We start from the raw sequence: 21729 nt of genomic DNA, 5'->3' as shown, positions 1-21729 counted from the left end.
GACTAGGGGTGTGAACGCCTACAAAAAATCATAAACGGTTACACAACCCCCTTTTTTTCGTGTACAAGGTTAACCGTTTTTTTTTTATTAATTAATGATTTTTTTATTTAAAGTATTTAAAGTGGACCGCAGTCGCGCTCACTCGGTTTAACTTCGTTCAAAAGGGGGATCATTTGTTTATCAACACGGCGGAATGCGCGAGCAGAATGATCGCAAAAAGAACATTTGTTTGACCGGTTGCCATGGTTATCTCTATATCGCGGTGTTAATTAGGATGTTGTCAGCTTACTGTTACATTAAACTGTAATCAGAAAGCTCGATTATATGCTATAGGCCCGAGAGTATCTGTGGTATTGAGGCTGGGACGAATTTCAAATTATAAATATGTACACTTTATGTTGGAAATATAGACCGTCGCGATTCCCAGTGAAACAAAGGCGCGGTGATATATTTATATATTTTTTGGTTTTCGTTTACTGATTTTTTCTAAACGGTTATGATTTACTAACCGGTTGCAGACCGGTTACCCCTAATGTAGACGTTTCCTTGCATGACGATACGGAGGATCATTGGGTGAGGGGATGACCCCGGTGTACAGGCGGTCGAGGTGTACCTGGCCGTAGCTGCTCTTGTTGTAGGGCGCGGGGCGGCTGTAGCTGCTGCCCCCAGACGATTGGTTGCGGTTGTAGCTTCCGCCGCCGCCGCCGCCACCGCCACCGCCACCGCCGCCTCGGCCGTTGGAGCCGCTGTCTCGGTAGCTGCTTCCCCAGCGGTTCTGGTTGTTGTAGTTGCTACCGCTCCCGCCACGGTTGTAACCTGGAAACACCCAAAGCGTGTCGAGAACAGGCCGACATGCGTGGCCAACTCTAGCATGCCTCCACCAGACATGCTGGCCGCTAGCATGCTACCCCCAAGCTATTCGCTACAGATGTTAGCTTATCGTGCTGCAGTGGGTTAAGGCAAAAAAAAAAAAAAAAAGGACTAATGTCCAATGGACAATTATTGAGTGTAGACGGCACAGAGAACCCCCCGTCCCCCCCCCCCCTCTGACCGCTCGGAGAGCCCTCTCACCTCCGCGGTACCCGTTGCCGCTGGTCCCACCGCGGCTCTGGTACCCGCTGCGAGGCCCGTCGCGGCTGTCATAGCGCTGGAAGCTGCCGCCTCCCGCCCCGCTGCCGCCGCTGGAGCCCCGGCCCCGGAACCCGCCCTGCCGGCTGTCCATGCGCTTGTCGGGCGGGGGGCCCGCCTTGCGGCCCTCCTCGTTATACTCTTTCACCAGCTTGTCGGCTTCCTCGCGCTCCAACTCGGGGAATTTCACGTCGTCCAGGAAGTCGCCCGACTCGGGCAGCGTGAAGTTCGCTTGGGGCGCCACAACCAAGTCACACAGAGGGATGGGGCGAGGGGGGGAGAGAGAGGGAGAGACAGAGACAGAGAGAGAGACAGAGAGAGAGAGCGAGAGACAGAGAGGGAGAGAGAGACAGAGAGAGCGGGAGAGAGAGAGACAGAGAGAGAGCGAGAGACAGAGAGAGAGCGAGAGACAGAGAGGGAGAGAGAGACAGAGACAGAGCGGGAGAGAGAGAGACAGAGAGAGAGAGCGAGAGACAGAGAGGGAGAGAGAGACAGAGACAGAGCGGGAGAGAGAGAGACAGAGAGGGAGACAGACAGAGAGAGAGAGAGACAGAGGGAGAGAGAGGGAGGGAGCATCCGGCCAGACGGGAGGATGGAGTTGAGAGAGGTAGAGAGAGAGATGGAGGGGTTGGGAAGTGGAGACCAGAGCAGCCACACCACCGCAAGACAAAACGAAAGATAAGTTAGTCTCAGGCAGCAGCAGTGTGCAGACATGATGAAAGGTTCAGCAGGTAGATGAAAGCAGATGGCTAGGTGTTTGGCCAGGAGCGGAATAGACGGGACCTCCAAGGGGACACGTGGAGGAAACGTTTGTTCCATGCAAACACAGGAAAGATAGGGGGGGGATAGATACAGAGGGAGAGATTTAGAGAATAGGGAGGGTGTGAGGGAGGGGAAGGGGATAGAAGGGAAGATGGGGAGGGACTAAGGGAGGTTGGGTAAAAGAGGAAATGGCACTGCAAACCAAGAACTGGTTACGTAATGCCGTTACGAATTAACTTTCCATGAGCTCAGACGGAGCGTGACTTTTGGTAAACCTCAGCGGAGACGTGTAGAAACATCGCTTTCGGGAATAAGAGGTTACGTAACTTTAGAGGTCACGATAGTTTAAATTATCAAATGGATTCAGGCAAAACTGAAGCTCGGTTTGCAGTGTATTCGAGGGGAGCTTGTATGAGACGGTGGCAGATATAGGGCAAAAAAAAAAAAAGTACTTTTAAAGATTTTATATTTAGGTTTATAAAAATGTCTACATTTGAAATTGGGCCAAAAGGCTAAAATGGTAACGAGAGTTGGGGACTGAGTGGGTGGGTGGGGGGGGGGGGAGGGAGGGGGTGGGGACATCTTTTTTTTTGATTTAGAGACAAAAATAAAAGTAAAACAAAACAAAGAGTAATAAGAGTAGATCTGGTGTTTGGTTGATTTCCACAACGTTCCTACCTTTCATTTCTAATACAGCATGATCTGGCACATCCTTCCCCTGCTCATCAGTTTGCTTTAACGTTCGTTCTTTTAAGTCCTCGTCCGTGGGACAAACTACTATAGCCTTGCGTTGAAAACCTTCAAAAGGACGCATTTTTCGTCTCTGGGCTGATCCATATACATTTGTCTAGCAATGGTGACAAGAGAGAGGTAGAAGCTTGTTTGTTATTGATAACTTGTATTGGCTTTCCACTGGGAGCAAGCTGGAACCCTGTAATAACGAAGTGAGAGAGGATTGGCTTGGTTGTCAGTCTAGCGATGTTTTAGTTACTCAGTTTCTATTGAACCTCTCCTCACTCCCCACTTACCTCGAAGTACCGGCCAGCATCGTTTCGCCGTCAGGGGCTCTGAGACTTTACCCGAGGGAGAACCCCATAAATCTAAATTGAGGATATATAACCTGCTCTTCTTCACTGACGTAACATTACACGGCGAATTACATACTCGGCAAAGATTTAATTCATTTAGTCATTTCAACCACAGCAATTCTAATATAACTTGCAATTGGTAATGTTGGTCATCACTGGAATTAGCTTTTCCATTTGGATTACTCCTTCATAGCACTAGCATCTTTCAATTCAAATTTCCTCAGCTTCATGTTGAACTCCAATCAACCGTAATCTTGAAAAATGTAAAAGGTGTCTTTTCAAAACAACTAATCCGATTCAGGTTAGCAGTACAGCTTGTTCGCCACCCTAAAGAGGCTCCAGCATCCTATCGAGGTTCTCCCCACCACCCATCCCGACTCACCTGTTCTCCATACGTGCTCGTGGACGCGCACTCGACAACAACAGACATAGAGGAAACCTACCTGGGGGTACTCACGGTTTCCATGGAGATAAGAGGGACCCCCCCATCCCGGCGACCTACCTACCTTTTCCTGCCAAATCGCATGCTGTATAATAGGCGCTGAAAATCTCAAAAGGCGTCGGTTAGTCGTCACTTACCTTGAGGGTTAATTAATTAACACAAACACAACACTTCCATGTATATATACCTGTGTGCCAAACGTAGCTTTATAAAAGACAAAGCTCGCGACGCTAGCGTCATTATTTTTTTTTTTTTTTGTTACCATAGCAATTGAAGGGTTTTGGTCTTACTCACCAGGTAGAGATTACTTGTAGCATCAAACATCTCTTTCTCTACATAGTCATGGTTTACTGGCACATTGTTGAGATGCACCACACAAAGCAATACCGTATAGTGTGACAATAACAAAAGCGTAAAAAATAGAAAATGACAATACAAGGTATATAATGCAGAAGGGGATGAAAACATTGTCACTTGCATAACGAGGAGTCAATCAGGTTTTACAATACAACACAGGCAAAGTGACCACAGTTCCTTCTACTCTAGCATACATAAAGCATAGCATACACCCCCCTTCTGAAAGGTAAACACAATCCATTAGAGAGACACATGGGGTCGGCGTGGAGGGGGGGGCAGGGCCGGTGTGGGTGCGGGGGCAGTACCTGGTCGAGGATGTAGTTGCGTCTCTTGCGTGCAGCGATTTCAATCAGCCGGTTGAGACACTGCGTAGCCTGCTGGATCAATATGTCCCAGCGGCCCGCGTAGTTCCTCTGGCGGCGCAGACCCCCTACCTGGCGAGCGAAGGGGGGGGGGGGGGGGGGGGGGAACAGCACCGTAGTCAACACAATGTCACCGTGGTAACCAACGGGCTACTTCAGTGTCCAAAGATCCACTTATGCTATGCTTGTGTGTTGTTCTGCGACGGTGACTCTCTCAAGCACTCACACAACCCAGTTACTCAGGTTTGATTCTGATCTGCGGCCCTGCTTGTCATGTAATCCCGTCTTCATTAACCCACTCTCCTGTCCATAAAAAGGCATAGAAAGCCCACAAAATATACCTTATAGAAATTAAATAAGACCACCTATCCGAGATCAGGTCCTTTTTATAATATGAGGACGTGACGCACAAATGAACATGTATATGAACTAGAGCCCGACCGATATATCGGCAGGCCGATATTAGGCATTTTTCAAACTATTCGGTATCGGCATTTATAATGGCCGATAAATGAATATAAAAAAAAATAAAAAAAATAAAATAAAAATCTGACGCCCAAACCCGGTGATTCAGCCAGAGTTAGGCAGAGTGAATGACGGAGATCGACGGTGATCATCGGTGTTGTTCATGTGTGCAAGTGTGTTCATGGTAAGTTGGCAACTGTCAAGAGACATACATTGCTTGAATAACAATTAAAAGAACATCCCCATCAATTCTCTAAAGTCGATAAGCATGACTTAATTCATGACTACCATGTCCAGTTTTGCTGTTACGTGTTAGCTGAGAGTGAAAAGGATTTAAAGGGGACATATTATACCACCAGGTGTGAGTATGATTAGCCTTACAAGCTGTTTCGAAAATCTGCCCCATATGACATCACTAGTGGGCGTGTCCACCTAGATCTGTGCTGGGTAGATGAGCAACGTTTACTTCAGTCCACTGGGTAGGTTGGTAGAATGATCTATCCAGCACACATCTAGGTGGACACACCCACTAGTGATGTCATATGGGGCAGATTTTCAAAACGGCTTGGAAGGCTAATCACAGTCACACCTGGTGGTATAATATGTCCCCTTTAAAGGATAACTATAAATAACCAATGTTGGGGAAATTGGTTTGTTTTGTTGCGCGTTTATGGATTTTTTTTTTATATAAATATCGGCCGATATATCGGCATATCGGTTTTTTAAATCACAAAATATTCGTATCGGTATCGGCCTTAAAAATTCTATATCGGTCGGGCTCTATGAACCTCCTCCCCTAGTCTGACCCAAGTAACCAGGAGACGGGAGTAGGAGAGGACGCGGGCCGTCCGTCCTCCTGACACTTGGGGACGCTCAGAAGAGCTGCACTCATACGATACTCGACACAAGTTGCTGACCTTCATCTTGTCCATGATGGCGTTGGTACCCAGGATGTTGTACTTCATGTCCGGGTGGGCCTGGGCGTGCTTCGTGGCCCATGTGGTCTTACCACAGGCGGGCAGACCAACCATCATTAGGATCTGAAACCCACATAGCCCATACGATCACCATGGTGCCCAACATCTAGGAGTCAGCTGAACGACAGATGCAATCGCGTCGTCGTCCTCCTCCTTCATGGAAATCCTTCCAAACCAGTGATGAAATGTTTGCTGGTGTTCTCCCTAATCTCCGCCCACACCGCGTGGCTGTACTCGGTGCAGGAATTTGACGTCATGAGAATGTCAACAGGGTGCAGCAATGCATGGTTTAGCGCCATGTTAAACACCACGGAAGCAAAACAGGGTATCTGCAGGTTTCAGCAAGTCAAATTTAAGACTTTTTAAGACCTTTTTAATACCACCATGAATGAAATTTAAGACCTAAAACACGCAGTGGTGGGGGTTGGCAACAGACGCGAGCCAACTTCGGAGACTGACGTCTTCCAGCCAACTGTCCTTGAATTTGCACCTACCCATTGTCGCAGACTAGCTAGCAAGCACGCAGATAATCGTTTATACATACAGCTAGCAAGAAAGAAGCCTCTCTACATGTCCTTCCTGAAAAGTCCCACGAGAAAAAAATAAAATATATATAGTCCTGCCCCGACCAATTTAAGACCTTGAGTTACAGTATTTAAGACCAGCATATGACATTTTAAATTTTTTAAGGCCTTAAATTTAGAAACATGAATCTGTTCTGTCTCGGCAGTATTTTGGTTTTTTTCGCCTATACACATACCCAAATGGCAAAGCTTATAACACAGTAACCCTAAGTCCTAGATGGATGTATGATACTTCATTTGAAAGCTGACAAGCTCTAGTTTCTGTAGATATGTTTATTTGGCATGTATCATACACACAACCTAAATGACATCAGTTCAAACATGGCTCTAAAGCAATTTTTTTGTCTTCGAAAATAATAGGTCATAATTGAACTACAATAACTAGGATGTGCTTTATGTAAGGCATATCGCAATATGCCAAATACCTTCTACATCATGCCAACTACACCTGGAAGAAACTTTGGAGTTCTAGGCCTAAACCTTTGGGAGTTAATGGAGTTTTTATGGTGTGTTGTCACTGGCGGCACAAACCTCTCCAAAATGTCTCCAAATGGCCAAATTGTGCCAAATGCATTTACTCACTTCTGTGACACTGGAAACATTACTGAAGCATTTTGGTGACTATAAAACCTTTCTCCATGATTCAAAACATAATTTTTTCACACATTCATTTGATATGGCCATATTGAGATATTGTCATGTGATGAGACACTACCGGATAGTAACCATCATAGAAAAATGACAGAATATACTGGACTGAATTTCAAACAAGGATTTTATTATTCTGCAATATACTATTACTACTTGTGCCAATAACAAAATATGAAAAATGAGTGAACTATATACAAAAAATATGAACTAAATATGAACAATATACAAAAACTATACAAAAAATGTATAAGAATGTGTATCACAGCTATACACAAGAATGAACACATCATTATTACAAGAACAAAATATATACAATTTACAACATATACAGAAATGACAGTACCGTACAAAAACAGTACAGTGCGCTGTCAGGACACTTTGGGCCGTTCTACATCCCTTGTTGCGTGTGCCACTCATTATAACAGTCCCTTGTGGCAACAAAACACAAGGGAACGCCACACGTCGAACACCCGACTGGTGTCTTTCTGTGACACAGCTTGCAGAGCCGTCTGCCGGCCCTGCCCGCAGAGTCCCGCTTAGCCTCATCCTGTTTATCCAAGTAATGCGGCTTGTGGGATGCTGCTGGGTTTGGGGGTGCAGCGACCTGTGAGGTGGATGGCCTGGATGTGGATGGTGTTCCTAGGTCCGCAAGCTCCTCGATGAGGGCGTGACGAAACTCCTTCTGAGTCATCGATCCCCTCTGACACTGCTGGTACAATATGTGAGCGTTCACAATAGCAATGTCCAAAAAATGGTAAAAAAATGTCCTGTACCATTTCATCGTCTTATGTGAAGCGCTGTCATACCCAATCAGTGCGTCCGACAGGTCCACCCCCCCCATATGCTGATTGTAGTCCTTGGCTGCTGCTGGAATGGGGACATAGACGACCTCCCACTCACCAGCCGTCTTCACTCTCCTTTGGGCCGTGTCGCCGGTGAACGCCTTGTGAATGGTGGAACACATGACCACTTCTCTAGTGTCCATCCATTTCACAAAAAGCAGTTCACTGTCCCTGATCCACTTGATGGCGCCCCGAGGAGTGCCCCTTGTGAAGTCATTGATTGTGGTCTTGGGGAAACCAACCCGGTTCGCACGAATGGTACCACAAGCCCCCATCTTCTTCTTGAACAGGTCCAGAAAAAGGTGGGAGCTTGTGTAGAAGTTATCAACGTAAAGTTGATAACCTGTACCAAGGAGATCAAAGTCCAAGAGTGACATGACGGAGTCATAGCTCAGCCCATTTCCATAACCAGGTGACTTGCCCTCATACACAAAGAAATTCCAGGTGTATCCAGTGCCAGAATCTGCCAAAGCAAACAGCTTATATCCCCACTTAGTGGGCTTGCTCTTGATGTATTGTTTTAGGGAGGCCTTGGGAGGCCTTATTCTGGCCTTGGATGCAACCATCCTTTCGTCGATAGAGATGTGTCGCCCCGGCTGGAAGTGGGCTTTGCAGGCTTCGACGATGTGGCTGTAAAGGGGCTTGATCTTGCACAGGCGGTCGTAAGCCGGCGTCCCCCTCTTAGCCACGTTCTCCTCGTCTGCTGTGATGTCGCTCATGTGGAGAGCCCGGGAAATCCTCAGGAACTTGTTTCGGGATATCACAGAGGGGGGGAATATAAGGCTGTAGCGACGGGACCCTCTCCAGTAGTCCAGCAGCGAGGAGCATTTGACCATCCCCATGTAGATCACCATGGCGAGGTAGGAGTAAATGTCCGCTCTGCAGATGTTGTGCCAGACCACTTGCTTTCCGTCGTGCCTCTTGGCTCCGTAGGCGTTGGTGTTCGCCGTCAAAGTGTCGAGCACAGCGTCGGTAAAGAACAGTCTGAAAAACTCGAGTGGACTGGTTGCCACTCTGGTCCGCTGCTGTGGTCCAGGCTGTCTCACCGGCACGAAGTCAAGGAGGGCAGGCTCGACGTCGTGATCCCCCACATCACGCCACTGTTGTTCCCCTGTGGCGGCGCTGGGTGCTCGAGAGGGTCCTGGAGAGGGTCCTCGGGATCCTCCTCTCCTGCCCCTCCCCCGGACACGTCGTGCAGCACGGGAACGGCCAGTCGTTGGTGTGGCGGTGGACGATGCAGCGGGGAAGGTAGCACTGGTGGCTGCAGAGTGCGATCTCTGACGCTTCCGACGACCACTTTCAGTAGGAGTGGGGGTCGGGCGTCTGCCTGTCTGGCTTTGCGGCTCCCAATCTTCATCACTGTCCTCAGACATTGACCTACAAACACAATGCAATGCACAAATGTCACCAAATATAATGAAGAAATATATAAATGCAATTCAATGGGGTGTTATTTACATAGAAAACAAATAAACACTGATATATGATATTACATACTACACAAATCAACAGGAAATAACTGTACATAAACAGAATGATTGTATTGCTAGCCTTGCTGCAATTAGCAGCACAACAAAGACCCTTTGTTCACAAGTTTAGCATTTCCTAAATTATGCTAAATGGTTAACCATTTAGCATAAGTGGTGCTAAATGGCTACCCATTTAGCATCATTCATGAAACGCTAAACTTGTGAACAAAGGGTCTGTGTTGTCTTTTGTAAGCTACACCCCCCACACACTAACTTTCTTTCAGATTTCACTCACGGCTATATATATATATATATATATATATATATTTATATTTATATCATATCATTTTTTCATTTATATATATAATGTATACTATATAACTATACTGTATTGTTCACTGTAAGCATAAAAACCCACACACAAAAATACACAAAGATGGCGTCACTCACCGATCTAAGACGTCGTCTAATTGTTGTTCGAACATCTCCTCTCTCTCAGAGTCATATTGGCTGTCTTCGCTGTCCTCGGATGAATCCAAAATCAACGCGAGGGCTTCTTCATGGCCATAATAATTGGTTTTCTTCGTTGTTTTCGCCAATGTAAATGGCGAAAGCTGTGCAACAAAATTTAAAGGGGCAATTGAGTTGTGCGTCCTGGTCCTCTGGAGGCTCTCTCCTGCGCAAAGTGAGTTGTCTGCCGTGTTGACGCAGCTTTATATCTCGGCTCATACGTATCACACCTGGACACGCCTGGCAGCGTTGGAAAGGTAAACTCATTGGCTAGAAGCCCAAGTGATTGATATATCAATAGCCAATACGCTGTCCCTATACTAAAGCCGCGAAACAAAGTAAACAAAGCCCATTGGCCCTTCGAACTGGGAGCGCTCCATCTACTTCACGGGCTGTACCGGGGTGAAAACTGAACAGAAAAAGACGGGGACACTTTTATTTTGTAGCCAGCAAAGTGATGAAAACAAGCATACCCAACAACTCCATACTGGAGGTAGAGAAAATATCGATACGGCTGCGAACGTCTGGATGTTAGTTGACGAACAAAGTTTGGAGATGGTAAACAAATGGACTTTACATGACGATATTCACAAGCTGGAATCATTTTATGAAAAACCATTTTGATGCTTTTGATCAGTGGATTCTCACGGACAATTGGAATATAAATAATTGAGGAATGGACACATATTACGGTTCTCAGATTGCTTCAAAGGTAGGGAGTCGCTCTGTTTTTTGGCATTTCCGGTTTACCATGCTGGTAAATATCAATGATTTATGGTTTTGTGCTCATGATTTATAGAAAAAACAACCGGATGAATAAATTGTGGAGATTCTACCCTTTCTAACGACGTATAGAATGTCTGTAATGATGAAAGTTGAAGCGGGTTATGTCGCTCCGTAGTGGAAACATATCGTCAACAAACCCAATCGCCCACCGGTGGGCGATTGGGTTTTAAGAGGTTAAGACTTTTTAAGGATGCGCGGACAGCCTGATAATAGCCTCCAGATTATCGGGTTCTGATTTCATTTTTGAAATAAAAAAAATGGTCGGTTCAGGGTTGCAAATTGATCCTACATCCTACATTTTGCTCACCACTGAATACTTCAGGTGGGTGACAACGCCCTCGGCTGGCTGTGTATGACGCAGTCCTCTTACCTCACACTCCCCCTTGCTGGCGGGCCCGACGGCGCCCCGGGTCTTGTGCTCCATCTCCACGGTGTGGATGAAGGTGTAGCCCTCCGGAGCAGGGAAGTAGGGCTCCGTCTTCTGGCCGAAGTTGAACTCCACGGCGCAGTTCTTGACCAAGACGTGGGGGAAGAGGGCGCGCCCCTCCAGCTGCTCCTTGGTGGCGCGGAACGCCACGCCCAACATGGTGCCGTTCTTGGAGTAGGACATCTCCACCTCCTCGTTACTGTCAAAGTCCTGAGGGAGGCGGCGGCGGCGGCGGTGTTCGTTATGTTTGCGACATTTCAGGTAGAGGAATGGCGGCACGTTTTGGTAACTAAATTAATTAATTGTAAAAAAATAAATAATAATAAGGGATGGCTTCTGCTCCATGTAAGAAAAGTACACAATGATATTGACTGAAACTACAAAACATGTGACCAAATTATTAATAGCTTTAGAGGAAGTGCAGGGGTTGACACTAAGGTTTCAAAAGCACTTGCCCATCGGGCAAGTGCAGGTCAGGTTCAACTTGCCCGAATGTGATGTTCACTTGCCCAAATTATAATCAGAATCGTGAACGGGCCTCTTTTTGCCAGGCACCCGGCCTGGTTTTTGGGGGCTCAGAAAACTCATCCTAGCTCAGACTGAAGCTGAATGTTAGCTTCCACACATGTTGTGTTTAAAAAATAACAAACTTCTTTGTTTACTTATTTATCGAGCGGTCACATCGTGCCATGAAGTGATTTCAGTCCATCGTTGCAACCTATTGAAGCTATCGCCCAGTTATATGTAGACCTGCATGATTGTATGCAAATGTACATAACTAAATGTCAGAGGTAGTAGCAAAGATATATTTTTTAACTTTCACGGTTCTTGTAGCTTTAACTGAGTAATCACAATCGCGTTTCTAGTAGTGTTGTCAGTCACTCACGATACTGGATTTTCCCACTTCAACACTATACCTGGAAAAATATCGATATTCTATACCATTTTCGATATCAGGGGAAAAGTTTTTTTCAGGAAAGAACATACCCAAAGTAAATGGAGTATATCTCCACAACTGCAAGGGCGATAATGTCATCTTTGTGCCAAAAGAAAGATTGTTGTGAAAGTGAAATATTCAATGGGGATGATACTTGGTTTAAGTGAATAAAGCCATGGAACACAGCTTAAGTGGAAGATAACATTTCCACCTGAAATAATTATCAGTTGGTCGTAGGGCTGGGCGATATGGCCTAAAATAATAATCCCCGATTTTTTTCATAAAAAATCTGATTTACGATTTAAATCGATTTACATAAAAAAGCATTATGGCAGGCCCTGCCATTGTAAACAGTGTAACCTGTAACATAACATAAAATGTAAAATATAAAATAAAATATTTCTGTAAACATAAAATATTTCTAATGATAAGAGGACTTCTGATAAAGTGCCAACATAACATTCAAACTTTCAACACTGGTGATAAATATACAGTGTTTTGCAAACGGTAATAATTACCTTAAGAAAGGGAATAGTAACGGGAGAAGAATGAGGAAAAACACACACGCACGCAGCTCTTTCCTTCACTCGTCTGTATTGAATGAGGAAGAGGAGTGCGATCCCCCTACTGGAGCCCCGAGGCATTACCAAAAGATCGACAAATTACCAACAGATCGACGAATTATTAAACCACACAGATATATTTCAAATGAATTATGTTTACCTCAAAATAGATTATACATATATGAATAAATTGTGGTATACAACTTGTCAAACTCGCTGCCATGTTTGTGTATCACTTTGGTAAATGCGCGCTCTGTGCGGGGGGAGGGCTGAGCCCATTCCAAACTACGGGAGCTGAGAGGGAAGCGTTTGCGGATGTTGAAGAGAAAACCGATTTTCATTTGAACAAGTCGACGTGAACTACACACTCGAATTAATCGATAAAATCGGTTTATCGCCCAGCCCTAGTTGGTCGTTATCAGTTGGGAGCGCTGTCTTACTATGAGACACAAATAAAGGTAGATATCTTACAATTTTGACACTTGACACCTCTATTTAAAGTTAAGGGCAAATATAATCGAATGCACCAAGCCAAACACTCGCAAATACACATATGGCCACTAGATTGCGCTGAAGAATATGTTTTCCGATTGAAGGCAATTTACCCATTTCCTAAGAAACCTTCTCTTATTCATTGATTGAAAACACCATGTTTAGTTGCAAAATTTGGCCCAGACACTGGTGTATCTGTTTATGGTGGTTTTATTAGATCAGAATCAACTTTGTGGACAAAAATCACAAAGGTAAAACTTCATTTTTGGTTGTTAAAAGAAATGGGGACGTTTCTTGTTAAGTTGTTATTTGCGAGTTTTAGTCATGATATGGTTTGGACTGTTGGAATAAGTGGAGGCTCAGCTTTCATGTAATAGTTTTTGAGGGTCCAATTTCTTGAAAAAGATCGCTATTGCTGTGCATGTGCACAGTTATGAAACCCAAAACCGTGTTCTTGCATATGACTTTCCTTGGTAATTTGCCTAAATCCAAAGTACTTCGAAACCGCACTCCTCCATCACTACTCCATTTTCCTTTTACCTAAACCGTTTGTGGAGGCGCTGCACTTGAGATGCTAGCTGTGTTGGCTAACCTTCAGCTAACACCTTCGAATCACTGCCAGAGACCGAACTGCGAGTGAGTGACAGAGGGGGCGGGGCTATATTCGCGCTGAAGCGATGCGTGTCTGTTAACTCGCTTTCCGAAAGAAGAGAAGACAGCGCGCTGATCAATTGCACATACTTATATTTTGTGTGATTATGTGGAACAAAAGGTTGTTCTGCACTTTATAAAAACACTTGAATAAATAGCCTTTATATTAACATCCACCCAAAATCCACTTGCCCGTTCGGGCAACCAGAAATCAATCTCAACTTGCCCAAATATTACTTTGAGTTGCCCCGGGCAAGCGGGCAACCGTTAATGTCGAGGCCTGAGGTGTAAAATGTATTTCATCCTGACCATTTCAAAGCCAAATCATTTTTGGGAGGAGAGTATCAACTCTACTCCCCACAAACAGCCTGCCCCTGCCCTCTTCGTGATAGGATGCAATAGCCCACACCCTCCTCATACGTACGATGTAACAGCCAATGACGTCGTTCTCCCCGAACTTCTCCCCAAAGTCCTCAAATTTGCAGTCAGCGGATTTCTTCCCGGTCCCTCCGTAGCCGTAGGAGAAGGCTTCCTCACCTGGAACACAGAGCAAAGAAAACTCAGCCCCTCTCTCACACGCCGCACGGCATTCTGGGAGATGTAGTCTATAGACTTCCTCTCGGCTTACCAAGTTGGGTGCTGCAGGAGTTAAGTGACCAGCCAATTCGGACTACGTGAGGATCTGGCTCGCTGCTGGGCAGGTGCTTCACGGGAATTTCCTCATTTATCTGAAGGAAATGAAAGTATTATTTTTACAGTAAGTCGTCTTTCTAATTCTAATTACAAACTAAAGGCTCAATGCAATGATTACAAACAAACATTTTCAATAGTAATGTAGAGTAGTCTTAAGCAATGCGTTCTGCTGCAAAGCTTCTCTATGCATAATAATATTGAATATCACCAGACCAATACAGAAGCATTAACCATTATATTGTATATACCAGAATATTACTGGTTCTAACTTTACAAAGCCTGTACAGAGCGACCAACTACAGAGCGACCGGGCCATCACGGCTCCATCCCAATAGCGGACTTGTCCGCTAATAAGTAGGGCCCGACCGATATTGATTTTTGAGTGCCGATGCCGATTATTTTCAGAGAAAAATTACGATTACGATTTAATCGGCCGATTAAAAACAAAACAAAAACAAACATATAAAACGTAGTTTTTGATACCTTAAATCTACTTTAAACACTTTTGACAAATATGTGAATTGAATGCAGAACCTTTGAGTGTTTTAGAATACATTTACAGTCAAAAATGAGTGTAATGTAAAATGTAAAATAAATAACTAACTCCCAATGTGCTGCGCTCGTGAGCAGTGACTAACACGTGCGTGCTGAGCAGTATGGTCTCACCGTTAAGAGTCTACAGTATAACAAATTAACATGGCCTGGGACTTAAAGAAAAACAGGCACAACATGCTCAAACAACGCGTCTTGTGTACATTGGTGAGGTGAGCGCGCAGCTGCCTGAGCGAGCGTGCTTTCATGTTGTACGGTAAAATTCAATCTCCTCTTTTTTACTCCAGCTAAAGTTGTTAGTTAGCAAGGCGAGTAGGAGCGCAATCTGCAGGATACTAATCGCAATAACATTTATAAAAAAAATAAATAAAAAAAATAATAATAATCGGTTGTAATCGGCGTCTTTTTGGCCGATGTCGATTATTTTCAAAAAGGCTATAATCGGCCGATTAAATCGGCAGGCCGATAAATCGGTCGGGCCCTACTAATAAGTCGGCGAGACAGACTTATTAACCGGAGCGTTCAGCAGGCCTACCTTCATCTCGTAGCAGACGCGTCCGGCACTGACGCCGTGCGTGGCCCTGGCGCCGGCCCACAGGTAGGCGAAGCCCTCGATGGTCAGCGGGTATCCGCTGTAGCGGTCGCGCGACACCTTGAAGTGCAGGTCGCAGTTGTCTGGGAGCACAACGTTTGAGAATCACCAACCCTTCGTCTGATCACTGCGACACTTTGGACCGGATCGTTGAGTGGTTCCACTTGTGTGTTTGTTTTTCAAAGCAGACACAATTACATTTAAGCAGACGCTTTTATCTGTAAGGCTGTGAATGTTTAACCGTACAATCAAAATTGGAACAGCTACAAAAACGGTTTTAGCGCTGCAGTCATTAATAAAAGATAACACGACTAAGTGCAGAGCAGTCATAGGAATAACAGGGTCAAGTAGATCCCCTACTTCTGTAATGTGAAAACCATTACAGCACATCAGGTCATCCCACATCAAAGGGCTTTTCTGGTGCTGGACGGTTATTTATATTGGAGCGATAGACGGCGGGTTGACGTGCAATCCCTGAGGACGCATCGCTCGTATGATAACCACTGCACACATCCGCTGGCTCTCCGTCTCTTATCTGGAGGGTAATGGAGTGGCTCACATGTGTCCATGGTGACGAGAGTGTCGTCGATGCACTCCTCCTCGTCCTCCGCCGGCGGCTGCGGCGTGCGGGACCTACACGACACAAAGGGAACCCTCTGTGACACAACCCTCTGAGGGCGGCGCGCGCGGGCCCAGCGTCGCACACGTCTGTGGCTCCGAGGGGGAGGAGCCACAGCGCAGTGTGAGCGGTGAACCCAATAGATAAGGCCGAGATGTGATCACTGTCATCAATAGACAGTCCTTAGATTGGCTCAGTGTAATAAATGTACAATGCTTAGGGTGTGATCAGTAATAAATAGATAAATTATGCCTACATGTGTTCAGTGTAATCAATAGATAGTCCTTAGATTGGCTCAGGGTAATAAATGTATAGTGCTTAAGGTGTGATCAGTGTAATGAATATATACATTATGCCTACATGTGTTCAGTGTAATCAATAGATTATGCTATAGCCCGGTCAGTGTAATCAATGGATAATTTATAGTTGCGCTCAGCGTAATCAATACATTGTGCTTATGTGTGATCCCATGAAGCCTTGTGACTGGTTGTACGCTAATATTGTCAATTCCCTATACTACTGAAAATAGCAGCTTCCTTAAACCTGAGCCCTCTGAATGTTTTGGAGACAGCACATTGTTCTAAGTCTAGACTTTCCCCACAGGGACAATGGTTGCCGTACGAGTCCACCGCACGTGGAATAACATTCATGCCAGTCACACACATCGCACAGCTACCATGATCTCTGCCCTCTCAATAAATATTTGCTCAAAAAGGAATTTCAGCTTTCCCCCCCCTAGGTCAATGTGTCAAGGCACTATCATTCAACAGCTTTGTTTTTTCCCTTCTTTTACTGATTGCAGGCTGCAAGTCATGAGAAAAAACAGTCAGCATAGAATGTTTGATCAATAATAACCATCTACCATTGAAAACAATTCAAACAAGATCAAGCACAACAATTTAAAAGGGAACAAGACCGAGATTGCTGATGGCAGCTGTAAGCTACCCCTTAAAGGTGTAGTTCGGAAATTTGGACATAGGGTGAAGACAGGAGACTGGTGTGACTGATTCTTAAGTTAGCCACTGTGTTCTTTATCATTGGAGACAGTTTAACACATTTCATTCAGTCCTTCTAGTTTCAGAGTTCGCTCGTGCTAGGCTAGCGCACGGCAACGAGCAATACTGGCCTGCTAATAAAACCGTCTTACCCACTCCACAGTACACCCGAGGTAAACATTAATGAGGCCAGACTATAGATGTAAATGTCTGTGTTGATCGAATAATGTTAGAAATAAATCGAACCTTGCATCGCTTGAATCATCGCATTCGGAGGGACTACTTTCTCAGCAGCAGCGGAATTGTCTCCAATGATAAACACCAAGGCTAACTTGGGAATCAGGCCCTAGGTCCAAAATTCGGAACTACCCCTTTAAGTTGCAGGCATCGCATCCTACAATTAACTTCTCCATACTTGCTGCCTGCATCATAATATTAACATGGTCTTAAACATCCCTCAAACACTAAAGCTTGTATCACAACACACGATGATCGGGAGTCTAAATATATAATTCAACACAAATCTACATCTCATTCTCTCCTTTCTTCAAACCCACTTTCCTGTTTCTCCCACCAGTCTCCTGTCCAAGGTTCAAAGCTCATGGAAGACACCATAAAACACACCACCCATCCCTAGCGGTGCAGCGTACCTCTTCTCGTCGCGGTGTTCATAGTAGCTGTAGCCGCGGCCCTCGTCGTGGGTCCTCTTGCGGCCGTGCTGACTGGACCGTTCTCCTTCCGTCTTCACCTGCTGGCCGCCCTCTGGCTTCAGATCCTCCCTGCCTTGCTCTTCTTCTTCCTCCTCCATCTTCTTTACACCCTCCTTCTCCCGCTCCTGCTCAGAGCTCTCCTCCGGCTCCTCCTCGGCCTTCTGCTCGGCCCCGGCCTCCTCCTCCTCCTCCGGCGGAGCGGACTCTTCCTCCTCTACGGCGGCGGCTGCTGCCTCGGGGACGGCCGTCTCCTCCTCCTCCCTTTTCACCTCCACCGGTGATTCTGACGAAGAGGAAGAGGGAGGTGGTGTTTCACACAGCCCTTCTCGTGACTCAGAAAACGTCGTCCCAGCGTCAACAATGCTCCCATCGAAACCCAATATGATAATCAAATTATAGTTGACAATAACAAGAATTGTGATGTGCAATGTTGCAACAACGTGTTCATTTGCAGAGTAACATCAAAATAAAGTTTAAAAGACCGTAGAGCACTGGTCTTGCATACTTTTAGCCAACAGTTAGGAGTCAAGAGTTTTTGATTATCTTGACCGACGATGCTTAATTCCCTACTTGCACTACAGATGGCCACCGATATTCAAAAGCACGTGGGAATTCAAACTAATTGCAGTAGATTTGTATTGTTCCATAAGTGAATTAAATAGTATTCATAGCTATATTAATTACATATAATTAATAAGGATGTATATAATTCAGGGTTCTGTTAATATCCATGGCCATCTGTTCTTTTTTTCTGCTGTGCTTGATTTAATTTACTTCAGTACGTGCCTTAATTGATTTGAATCTCATTTTATTTTCTGCCTTCATACATCTCATATTGTAGTCATGAGGATTTGGTTAGTTTTTTTTCAACTGCGCAGATTCAGCCTACTAATTCAGTGGTTTTATCCTTTTAAAATCCTCAATAAATGCCAACCACTCAGGAGAAAAGCTGTAACAGATCATACCATAGACTGTATAGATAACACACAGCCAACACTGATTGAATTCAACACACAAGCAAACTTTTCCCCAATTACTTTAATCACCGTGACTGAAACTAATGAGGGCGCGTCTGGACGGATCAGGGCCCGATCCATCGGTTTTTATTTAAAGAATATTTGGATTTGGAAGGCTTTCGAATACCAATCCCTAAACTGGGACGGGCATGACGCGTCGATGAAGGCGAAGCTGTACAATCCCCTGTGCTTACCTTCCTGAGTCTGCTCCACCACGGGCTCTGGTTCAGACTTGATGCTTTCCTTCACCTCAGGCACCACCTCGACCTTCACAGGCACCACCTCGACCTTCACAGGCTCCGGCTCGTCATCAGGCTCGAGGAGGTCCTGCACCTCCTCGCTGGCCTGCTGGCTCTCGAAGGGCTCCTCCGAGGCCTCCTCTGCCTCGTAGTCTCCACCCGAGTCCTTGTCTTCGTCCTGGTCCCCAGCCTCCTCTTCCATGTCGTCTTGGTCTGCCATCCCGAGATGGAAGAAATAGTATGTTATACAGGACTGTAGTAAGTATTTAATTCAATTTCAATTCAATTTTATTCGTATAGCCCTTAATCACCATTACAGTCTCAAAGGGGAAATAAATAATCCCTTCATTAAATATTTAAAGAAGGGATTATTAATGCAAATAAATTAAACAACTACAATACAAATCGAGTGGTATTGCTACAAAGCAGTAGCAATATAAATACAAATGTAAGTGGTGAGCTGAATACAAGATGTTAAGCTTTTATTCAAACAGGCCAACCAACCGACCAATAAAGGGTCTGAAAAGCATGTCTTATTCACTTATCTCTAATACTGCAAATGACCAAATAGGTTTCTCAACCCATTGAGTATATGATATGGAACCCAGTAAAGATGATCTTTTGATAAGCAGAACAACTAATCCACTAAGGTGTTTAGTGGATTAGTTGCTTCTTGTTTTAGATTCATCAAAACTTTGAGTACAGATTAAAGGACAAAACTGGTCTGGCTGATCCAACTATCGTAGCAGCTTCACTAAAACACGTCAAAATGAGAGAAAGAAAGAAAAAAATTCACCATTCCCGCCTTGCATGCCCCCGCATCCATCAGAATCAAGCTCTTCTTGTCTATCTAGATCTTCATCTTCTTCCTCTTCTTCCTCCTCTGCGGGCAAGTCGTTGGAGAGCTCATCGTTCTGGTTGGTGGGATGGCCCCCGCCGTCCCCAAGACCATCTGTGGTGTCTGAGTCCAGTGCCGCCTTCAGCCGCACAACCAGGTCTGCCTTGAGACCACGCGTGTCCAGACCGCGCCGTTGGAGCTCCTCCTTCAGCTCGTTTACCTTCAGCTTCTTCACGTCCATACTCATCGTGTTGATATAATTTTCAGGATCTGAGGAAGAAAGCACACAATAAATCAGTCTTGGTAGGCTGCAATGTAGGAGACTATGGAAGCCATACAATTACCAAATCGTATGTGTGCAGCATTTAAGCCACTAGTAGTAGTCAACAAGTTAAATCCAGTGATGTTGATAGGTTTTCAATGTAGTGAGTCCCCGGGACCCACAGGTGGCGAGTTGGGTGGGTCCCTGAGAAATTCAATGGGTCCCGACTCCCCAGTTTAAAAAATGTGTTTCTTTTTTATTATTATTCTATTTCTTAAATTAAATGTATATAAATGAACGTATATGGAGGCAGAAGTAGGTACAGGCAATGTTGAGGTACTCTCTCTAGGCTGATCAGAGTCAGGGAGGAGTGCAGAGGTAGTGGGGACAGAAAATGCAGCTGCAATAGTTTGCTGACCTGCAATAGGTTTCATCTTTTTCTTTGGTGGCATTTTTGCGTTCTCTCTTCTCTGCCTGTTTCTCGAGAAAAACGGGATCTCGTTGGAAGCGCGATGTATGCGCAGGCGCCGTTTGGGCATAACAATATGGCGGCTGCCGTTCAAAGTAGTTTTCAGCACCACCACCGGATTATGTTTAATTTATTTCATTACAGCACGTCCCCTAAATGTTACAACATAATCGACACGAATGAGCACAGCATCGAGCAGGGGAAACGTGGGTTTATTTACTATGAAGTTCGTATTTTTAATTGTTGAAATGAAATCAGCGGTGACGAGCTAGTTGTTTTGGTAGCGGCTAAATTAGCATGTCGCGATACTTTGTACAGGGGATCACGTCTGCACCGAGTAGATGCGCAGAGGGTTGAAACAGCGCTTGTCCGGTCTGCTCACAAGAAGGTTTCTTTGGCCAGTTACTGTGATTAAACATGAGTTGTTTAATGTTCACAATGTATCGTTTTTCATGGGGAAAATGAGATGCGTCCCCGGGACGCATGGATAGTGAGTTTAGTGCGTCCTTTCAGATTTTAATGCGTCAGGGACGCAGGACGCGTACCTAGCAACATCACTGTAAATCACTTAAATACATGCATATTTGAGGAAAATGTGAATTTGCACATATACGTGTATAAATGTCTACATGCATAACCACACTATTGTTTATATTTGATTTACTATATTTAAACGGCAAAGCGGTGATAGAAAAAAGTTCACTCGAACCCGGTGCTTCTTAAATGTTCTTAATCTGAAGAAAACAAAAACAATACCGCCGTGCCGAACATTTCCGAAGTTTGCCGATGTTCGAAAAAAAATTGTCTTCCCGGTTGCTTTGCTATGCTAGCATTAGCCGGATTACAGTCGTGTTGCATATACACTAACACATCATATACAGTATATGGTCAGTAATATATATATAGAATTTACAATATGGCAATATTATAGAAATAAGAGTTTCGGAATTGAACCATAATACAGAAATATTGTCTTCAATGTATATAGCACTAGCTTAGCCAAATCCGCTAGCCCGAATATCCTGCAGCAAAATACAGAATTCCACAAACCTTTGGTTGTAGAAAACAAACGCAAGTTTCTCTGCAGTTCTACTTTTTATTCATTTACAATTTAGTCTTTGACTCGTTGTGAAACGCAGTTTTATTGAAAAAATGAAAGAATACGGCCTACCTGCTACACGAGTTGCGCGCGTCCTGCTTGGCGTGAAAACGACAGTTGAGCATTTCCGGCTATACACCCGCCACTTCCTT

The 21729-nt window shown here is 44.9% G+C and overlaps 2 protein-coding genes across 3 annotated transcripts in view; both read right to left on the bottom strand.

The window, feature by feature from the left end:
- The window catches only part of hnrnpul1 (heterogeneous nuclear ribonucleoprotein U-like 1), a 25209-nt gene extending 3480 nt beyond the window's left edge, over window positions 1–21729 (bottom strand). Inside the window, exons 1-14 of the mRNA XM_060076446.1 lie at window positions 21650–21729; window positions 19706–20017; window positions 18865–19122; window positions 17595–17937; window positions 15890–15963; window positions 15274–15413; window positions 14122–14221; window positions 13918–14030; window positions 10794–11060; window positions 5522–5644; window positions 4083–4211; window positions 2569–2737; window positions 1072–1359; window positions 614–816 (exon numbers count right to left, since the gene is read on the bottom strand). Coding sequence (XP_059932429.1) covers window positions 614–816; window positions 1072–1359; window positions 2569–2737; window positions 4083–4211; window positions 5522–5644; window positions 10794–11060; window positions 13918–14030; window positions 14122–14221; window positions 15274–15413; window positions 15890–15963; window positions 17595–17937; window positions 18865–19122; window positions 19706–19994 — 2496 coding nt within the window. The 5' untranslated portion in view covers window positions 19995–20017; window positions 21650–21729. The remainder of the gene's footprint in view (window positions 1–613; window positions 817–1071; window positions 1360–2568; window positions 2738–4082; window positions 4212–5521; window positions 5645–10793; window positions 11061–13917; window positions 14031–14121; window positions 14222–15273; window positions 15414–15889; window positions 15964–17594; window positions 17938–18864; window positions 19123–19705; window positions 20018–21649) is intronic.
- On the bottom strand, window positions 6923–10598 carry LOC132475325 (piggyBac transposable element-derived protein 4-like). Of its 2 annotated transcripts, none has more exons than XM_060076448.1 (3): window positions 9578–10598; window positions 7137–9035; window positions 6923–7023 (listed from the first exon to the last, which is right to left on the bottom strand). In XM_060076448.1, the coding sequence occupies exons 1-2, from the start codon at window positions 9610–9612 to the stop codon at window positions 7205–7207; spliced, it is 1866 nt and encodes a 621-aa protein (XP_059932431.1). In that variant the 5' UTR covers window positions 9613–10598; the 3' UTR covers window positions 6923–7023; window positions 7137–7204. The 2 variants fall into 2 exon arrangements, with proteins under 2 accessions (XP_059932431.1, XP_059932432.1); XM_060076449.1 differs by having other exon boundaries at window positions 6923–7081; window positions 7155–9035.

This window comes from Gadus macrocephalus, chromosome 16 (assembly GCF_031168955.1).
Source record: "Gadus macrocephalus chromosome 16, ASM3116895v1".
Lineage (NCBI taxonomy): Eukaryota > Metazoa > Chordata > Actinopteri > Gadiformes > Gadidae > Gadus > Gadus macrocephalus.
Note: the sequence above shows the minus strand (reverse complement) of the source record. Positions and strands in the feature narration are given on the sequence as shown.